The sequence below is a fragment of the Zonotrichia leucophrys genome, chromosome 5, assembly GCF_028769735.1.
Source record: "Zonotrichia leucophrys gambelii isolate GWCS_2022_RI chromosome 5, RI_Zleu_2.0, whole genome shotgun sequence".
Taxonomy (NCBI): Eukaryota; Metazoa; Chordata; class Aves; order Passeriformes; family Passerellidae; genus Zonotrichia; species Zonotrichia leucophrys.
Genome location: NC_088175.1, coordinates 18,173,795 through 18,181,882, shown reverse-complemented (window position 1 = coordinate 18,181,882; position 8,088 = coordinate 18,173,795). Strand labels below are relative to the sequence as shown.

At 43.8% G+C, this 8,088-nt stretch overlaps 1 protein-coding gene across 1 annotated transcript; it reads left to right on the top strand.

Annotated features, from left to right (window-relative positions):
• The first annotated feature begins 28 nt into the window (after nucleotides 1-28).
• On the top strand, nucleotides 29-4,817 carry FCF1 (FCF1 rRNA-processing protein). Its single transcript, XM_064714958.1, has 8 exons — nucleotides 29-81; nucleotides 181-248; nucleotides 386-457; nucleotides 723-871; nucleotides 1,279-1,351; nucleotides 1,700-1,787; nucleotides 2,235-2,329; nucleotides 4,424-4,817. Exons 1-8 carry the CDS (start codon nucleotides 79-81, stop codon nucleotides 4,470-4,472), a joined length of 597 nt encoding a protein of 198 aa, XP_064571028.1. The 5' UTR covers nucleotides 29-78; the 3' UTR covers nucleotides 4,473-4,817.
• Nucleotides 4,818-8,088: the final 3,271 nt, after the last annotated feature.

Below are 8,088 nucleotides of genomic sequence, written 5' to 3'. Positions count from 1 at the left end.
CAGCCGGAGGTGACGCGCTCCGGGGCGGGGCCGGTGACGCACCAGGGACGCGGCGGCGGCGGGAGCGGCAGGGTCAGCATGGTGAGCCGGGATCGGGGTCGGGCTGGGATCGGGGTCGGGCTGGGGCTGGGATCGAGTCTCTCCTTAGCTGATCGCGGCTGTGCGTCCGTGTCCTTGCAGGGGAAGCAGAAGAAGGCGCGGAAGTACGCGGTCATGAAGCGCATGATCAGCCTCCGGGACGAGCGCCTGTGAGTGCGGCTGCGGCTGGGCCCGGGCCCGGAGCGCCCTCGTGTCCAGCTCGGGAGGAGGTCCCGGCCCAGGTCTCTCGGCCGCCGGTAGCTCTTCCCTATCGCCGTACCCCGGTAATGCCTGTGTTTCTTTGCAGTAAAGAGAAGGACCGCGTAAAAGCCCCTGTGAAGAAGAAGGAGGACCCGAGTGCCATCAAAGAGCGGGAGGTGTAAGTGCTGCCGAGGCACTGGGGAGGTAGAGGACGAAGGAAGGAGGGAAGGCCGGCCACGCTGCAGGCTGGAGCTGAGGGTGTTTCTGAGCGATACCGTCAGAAGAAAAAGTGGTGCCCCAAACCGAAGGATTGTGCTTGGGAGGCAGCAGGAGGCCTGATGGGTTTTTCTGCTCATTACCTTTCTTCCATTCTATGCAAGTTGTAGGATTGGATGTGATGTTAAGTTCAATTAACTGATTTGAATTCTTTGTCTTCCTGGCAGGCCCCAGCATCCCTCTTGCTTGTTCTTCCAATATAATACACAGCTGGGCCCTCCTTACCACATCCTGGTTGACACTAACTTCATCAACTTCTCCATCAAGGCCAAACTGGACCTAGTGCAGTCGATGATGGACTGTCTCTATGCCAAGTGTGAGTTTCTGCACCACTCACAGCTTCTTCAGACCACACAGTGCCAGTGTGCTCGTAATGTGCTTTGTCAGCCTCATGCCCCTGACTGAGAATAACAGAAATCTTGCAGAAAGAATATGTGCTATAGTCATGAAGCTGTGGTAACCCTGGCAATGCCTCTGGTTTCAGTCAAGTAACAGTTTTAAAATGCTAATCTCATCAAAGGTAGAGTTAGCTTAAAAATCTAAAATTACCATGGCATGGTTAAACTTGGTGGCTCTACATTTTATCACCTTGCAACATTATCAGTTGTCTCTGTAAGTAATACATTATGGAGTTCCATGATATTTGTGGGGCATGTGGGGCAGTATGTAGGGGTCTGGGAATAAATACTGCTTTGTTTTAATGCGGGCTTTTTTTGCATTTAGGTATTCCATGTATCACAGATTGTGTAATGGGTGAAATTGAAAAGTTAGGACAGAAGTACCGTGTGGCATTAAGGTAGGTGCAGCGTGTTCTTCTCTGTTTCTAGAATTTAATGCTCTAATATAAACAAATGAAAAACACATGGTGTGACTGGTGCTCCTGCACTAGAGGGTGGTTAGGCTGTTGCAGGGTCCTGAACTTGGTACTAAGAAATACTTACCTTATAATAACTAGACAAATTGCATTATTTTTTTTGCAGGTCATTTCACTTGACCTTTGTCTACCATTTACTCCATCCCTTCATCCCTTATTTTGAGAACAGTGTTCTGCTGTATATCACAGAAAGGGGTGTTCTTGCTGCTCCATGCTGTGTTACTGTGCTCTGGTCTGATTGCTGAGATGCTGCTTTTTATGTCCCTACAGAATTGCCAAGGACCCTCGCTTTGAACGCTTGCCGTGTATGCACAAAGGAACCTACGCCGACGACTGCTTGGTGCAGAGGGTCACTCAGGTATTCCCCTCCTGACATTTTCTGTGCTGTGCTAACATACTAAAAATTCCTGAACCCTCCTAATTACTGACTGACTTACATTTCCCACAGAGTAACTATAAAATCTCACCAAGGGACATTTTTAGTTCTAACACAACTTTATTTGATGCAAGGTATTATCTTCCCTAAGCATTCTTGTTGTATAGGAGAGCATCAGGAAGCAGTTAGGATGGGAAAGCTGTCAGCTTGAAAGGCTGGACAAGTTTCAGAGATTTCTTGAGTCTATTTTGGTGAGCAGAGGGATGTTATTAGTCTGCTGTGGAATTCTGTACAAGTCCTGGTAATGCCTTGCTGACTCTCAGCCTCCTTCTGTTCAATGAGCTCACTGAATAGGAACATTTGGTCAGCCATGACTCCTTTCTGGGGTTCTCTGGTGTTGAATCTGATTTGCCTTCTGGTTTTTTGCAGCACAAATGTTACATTGTGGCCACAGTGGATAAAGAGCTCAAGCGGAGAATACGAAAAATCCCTGGAGTGCCCATAATGTATATTTCCAGGCACAGGTAAGGGCCCCCTGACAGGGAGGAATCCTGCCCAGTGCAGTCCTTGTCTGACAGGGACTTTGTCACCACGTACTTCCCTCCTTCACTGTCTATAGTGCAGGCTGCAGTAAAGGCCTGGTGTTTACAGAGAAGTTGAAGTACAGCTACTGCTGGGAAGAGACTGGTCACAGACCCATTCTTATTGCAGTCTACATGTTCACTTGTCTTTATCTGAAGAAGTGGTTTCCTCAAGGCCAGTGTTTCCATAGATCAGTTTTGCTCACCAGCAGCAGCAGGACTACCAGGCAAATGCATTCTACAGGTTCTTGAAGAAAAGAACCATTCCTGTTCCATATTTTATTTGGTAGCTTTGTGTACCCTCAGATAAGAGACTGAATTTGCTTCTTAACTAAAAACCAAACCAACTCAGAAGGATACTAGTGCAGCATGTTGGAAATTAGGAGCTTGATTGCTATAGATATGTAAAGTTTTAACTGATCTATAATTAGAATGTGGCTCAAAAGATTTTTCTCTCAAAACACCTTTTCTCCTTATTCACTGTGACCATGAACTTTTGGAAAATGCTGCCAAGGATGGTGATGGAGTCACCATCCCTGGGGGTGTTCAAGAAATAACTGTACATGGCACTTAGTGCCATGGTCTAATTCTCAAGGTGATATTCTGCCAAAGGCTGGACTCAGTATCTTGGAGATCTTTTCCAGTCTAAATGATTCTGTGAATTATAAGTTGAGTGTCTAAAAATTTATTTTCTGTGGTGATCTGGTCTTAAATCCTAAATCAGATCTTACAAAACTGCAGGGGTTTTCCTTTCTCTGGAGATGGTGAGTTTTTGAGATGTCTGATGCTGAGTTTAAGGTGAAGAATAACAGCAACATTATGAAGACTTTTTACTTTCACAAGTAAATTTACTTTTTACTTTCACAAGTAAAACTATTCAGTTTACCTGTAAGCCTGTTGCTGCATGGGTGTCACAAATGAATGCTTTAGTCCACTTGAAGAATCACTGTCAAGGGTACACTAGCAAAAGCAGCTTTTAATATAAGATTGTAGCACTGTGACTTTAACAGAGTTTAATGGCAAGGTTCATTCTATTACTGATGAAACATACAGAGGAAAATTGACTTAAAATCACTTTAGAATGTTGTGCATGGAGACCAGAAGTGCAAAGGACGACCCTCCCAGTCATTTGGATTGCTTTCCAAACTCCTGATGGAGTCCAGGTGCAGCTGCATCCAATCTTAGTCCCAAACTTGGTCAACAGGCTCTGTCTTAATTAGATTTTGAAAGCACTTGATCATTGACTAACATTTATAAAGTTAAAACATTTAACATTTATAAAGTGATTCAGTAGGGTTTACTACAATTATAACAGTGACTTAATTATATTTTCAGGAAGCAGTATTCATAATATACTCAGTAAAAAGTATTTCAGCTAATTCACATGCTTGCACACTGACATAGACATATAGGTAAATGTATAAAGGTACCAGTTAGAAATTCCTCTCAGCTTCAGTGAAAAACATGGAATGTCTCTGCATTTCTCAACTGGCAGAGCTTGAGTGATGGTCCTTCAACCATCTCAGCCTTGAGACCTTGAGGCTTCCTGCTCAGAGAGAGGTGCTGGTGCAGCCCATAGCAGTCCAGGAAAGCTCTAAGGGCCTCACTTAAGACCACTGCTTATAGGGTCACAAGATGATTGCTTTTAGTCAGGCATAAATTTTACACCTTGGCCATAATCCAGATTGGTAACTACTAGAATTTCCAAAACTCTGGTAGCATTGGTACCATTCCACTCAGGCCATGACTTAGATAGGATTGTCAGAGGATGACTGGCAATCTCATCCTTCACCATAGACCAGCAACGGGAGTTCCCAGTACAGTCAGTGCTGTTCTCTGACCTTAGTCATGCAAGGCTTCCTGGTATGCTCAAGGGATGCTTCACCAGGTAACTCATTACACAAAGGCCAAGGCCTAGCAGGGATCCCTGGGGTGGCAGTGCGGCCCTGAGGAGGAAGAGGGGGTAGATTCACCACCACAGTGGGGAGGGGAGCAATGTGGAGTAGGTTGTCTTCATAAGTTTTGCTTCTTTGACAGGTACAATATTGAGAGGATGCCAGATGATTATGGAGCTCCCCGATTCTAACCCGTCCAGTCAAGCCATCAATGCCCGGACTGTGAGCCAGGACAAGGGTCCTTCTGATTCTGCCCTCCTCCTTTCTTCTTTTGTTGGAACTCTGCTCATGTGGATAACACCAAACCGACTTCTTAATCTTGTTTTTCTAAGAAAAAGCTATTTTGAAGAGTCTGGTTTTATTCATCCATCCTGTGCCTTGGTCTGATTACCTACAGGTGGGAGAAGCATATGGGAAACAGAGGGCAGTGGGACCAAGAATGTGCCTAGCTCTGCATCAGGACCATTGGAAAACATGATTTCAGCATTCTGAATTAAATATTGATGATGCAACTCTGACTGAGAATGAAACCAGAAGAGATTCTAAGTTTCTTACTGCTGCACCTGGAGTATACCTGGGACAGGTATTCCTTTGGGAAGCTACCTCACACCTGTTCAGTCAAATCAGAATCTGCATTCTGCAGAAAAGACATCAGATCTGCACCAGTTGGTGGCTTTCTCTGGAAAAGCAGTCTAGATTTTAATTCAGAATTAATAGGCTTTTATTCAACTGCAGAGTGAATGAAGTTTAAGTGTCCTCTCAGACTGCTCTTTCTGTCCTTGGTTAGCTGGCAGCCCAGTTGTTTTGCTTACATTTAGAGTGGTGCAGGGCAGGGTTGGGTCTTTCACTCCTATTTGTTTGGGTCCTATGCACCTCAAAGCCTTATCACTTTTGTTATGTATCAGGGACAAGAAGGAAAGTGTCTGATGGGCAAAGGTATTAATGTGGGCTGGGAGCACAGTTGTTGTGGAGGAATAATAACAATAGTTGCAGATAAAGAGTCTTCCAGAGACCTGCAGAATTTGCTGTAGGGAAGGAAGTGGTCATGGAGGGAGGGAAAAAAATTATTAAACCACATGAAGAAATGTAGGGGGAAAAGTATTTCAAAGCCATAACTCAGCATTCTCATATCTCCTCCATTGTTCCTTCATTCTTAGCAATATAATTTGCTCTTCAGTCTCTGCTGTGTGCTGAGGAGAGGGTCACCAGTAGCCAACATGCCAAAGCACACTTCCTGGCCAAAATGCTGAATCTGTAGTACAGGAGAAGACTGAAAATTTATATTCTTGGTATAATTAAGAAAAGTTCTAAACCTTAAGAGCTTTATCCTGTAGTCCCTTACACTGGTTTGGCTGCAGAGGTGGCCACAAAGGCCAAGAGCATCCTTGCCTGTATCAGGAATAGTGTGGCCAGCAGGACTAGGGAGGAAATCCTCCCCCTGTACTTGGTGCTGATGAGGCTGCACCTTCAGTCCTGTGTTTAGTTCTGGGTCCCTCATTACAAGACAGGACACTGAGGTGCTGGAGTTTGTCCAGAGAAGGTCAGTGGAGCTGGGGAAGGCTCTGGAGCACAAGTCTGATGAGAAGCAACTGAGGGAGCTGGCGTTTAGTCTGGAGAAAGGAGGGCTCAGGGGAGACCTTATCACTCTACAACTGCCAGAAAGGAGGGTGTAGCCAGGTGGGCATCAGTCTCTTCTCCCTGATAACAGGATGAGAGGATATGGACTCAAGTTGTGCCATGGGAAGATTGGATATTTGGAAAAAATGCTTCACTGAAAAGGTGGTCAAGCATTGGAGTAGGTTGCCTGGGGAAGTGGTAGAATCACTGGGCCTGGAAGTGTTAAAGTGTGGATGTGGTGCTTAGAGACATGGTTTAGTGGTGGATTTGGCAGTGCTGTGTTGATGGTTGGACTCAATGACCTTGGAGGTCTCCTCCAACCTTAACAACTCTATAATAGCTAAACTTAGCTGTCTGTATGCTGAACAGCATGCAGCAAAGATAATTTCCTGTCTCTGGGAAATGCTCTTGACATCCTGGTAACTTCCTTGACTGCACCATACTGCAGGAAACTTGGGGAACACATCACACCTTCCTCTCGTGCTATCTCTCTGCTTGTTGCAGGCTCCCCTATTAAACATCCCTGAAATAACAGCATACTGACACTTTGAAAATTTAGCCCCTCCCAGGCTATCACAATCAAAATTAATTTTCTCCACCTCTAGCCAGGAAGAAAGTAGCCAACAATGGAGAGATTTTACAGTTAGTATATAATACATATGTTTCAAAAACTATATCCTTAGTTTTGTTCTCTCAATCCAATCCATATTTCTTTAAGCTAATGATCAAGTATTGTCATGAACAATTGAAGCCCATGTTTAGTCAAGTGAGGACTGAGAAACAGTTGTAGTATTAGATCTCTGTAAAGTGCTTTTCAGAATAATTCTAGTTTTGAAAGACTTCTTTGAGTCAATAGTTAACTAGAATTGTTTCAGTGCAAATAACTTCACTTGAATTAACCTAAATGGAAGGGGACTGGAGAAGAAAGAAGAAAGGAATGGGCACTTAGGGTAACATTTGAAAGTAGTCTTTCTGGCACAGAAGAGGTCAAAGGCATAGCAGCCTGATGGATGAATTTGGGGAACATATACCTGCCAGCAGAATGCCTTTTGCAGGGACTTCATGAAAATATATGTATTTAGCACAGACGGTGGGTAGGCATCAAACTAAATGTGCTCATTTACTGAAATCTTTTATTCCTTTTACTCTGCCTTGTTTTAGTAAAAGGAGGAGGAATCTGGAATAGGTGTAAGGCAATTGCTAGAGATGTGTTAGGAGGGTTGGAGGATGAGCAGAAGAAGGTATTGGCAGTGAGCACACCCATCAGGAAATTTTCATTAATTGAGTATAATTGGTAAGACAAAAAACTTGGCTATTAACTCAAAGAGCCTGGTCAGAAGATAAATAAGACAGGAGAGGACCACCTGAATGATCAGGTCCTTCTCCTGCAATGCCAGACAACCTGTGTACCAAACACTTGTTCCAGAGGAAAGTGTTTACTCCATGCACACCATGGCATCCCAGTGTCTGATCCAATTTATAGTATGTCAGAGGAAGAAAGACCATTGTAACAGGAAAGACTTTGGTAAACTAGAATATTTTGATGTTCCCACAAATGGAGAGCTCTGTCAGTCCAAACCAGAAGAGAAATTCCTTCTTGACTCAACTCTGGCAGTTGGTTTAAACCTCACAGGACTTAGATATCAGATGCTTGCAGTGCAATTAGAGAATTCAGCCTCCCTCCTAACATCCTGTCTCCTGCTGTAGCAGGTTTCCATAGCTTCAGAAGACAGAGAACATACAGGAGCACCACATAAAGAAAAACTGAAAATATGCAAAGAGTGGTAGAAAATAATTTTTACTCCTTTCTGGAGCCACCAGAAGGTTTAAGATTACTACAGCCTTACCAGATGAAGAAATTTAAGCTGCTGATCCAAGATATGACACTGGTTAATTAAGGGGTAACTAAATGTGGTATAATAGTGTTTAGAAGCAGGAGGAATATGAGCTATTTAAAAAAAAATTAACCCAAACCAACATGATGACACCCATTAATGTTGCAGACTGGACAGAAAAAAAGAATAAAAATAACATATTCTGAATGGAAGAATCAGAGGGCATAATGTGAACTTAAGAGGGTTGCTTTTTTGGTAGATTGGGTAAAGTAGTTTATCTTGTCTAGTGGGAGTCAACTGTACTGCGACATAAACCAATTTGAATATTGAAAAAGCATCTGTAAAGTTATTTGGA

Coding starts and splice junctions, on each gene's coding strand:
- FCF1 (XM_064714958.1), top strand. Junction 872..1,278: donor GGACTGTCTCTATGCCAAGT/GTGAGTTTCTGC, acceptor TTTTGCATTTAG/GTATTCCATGTATCACAGAT. Junction 2,330..4,423: donor ATGTATATTTCCAGGCACAG/GTAAGGGCCCCC, acceptor CTTCTTTGACAG/GTACAATATTGAGAGGATGC.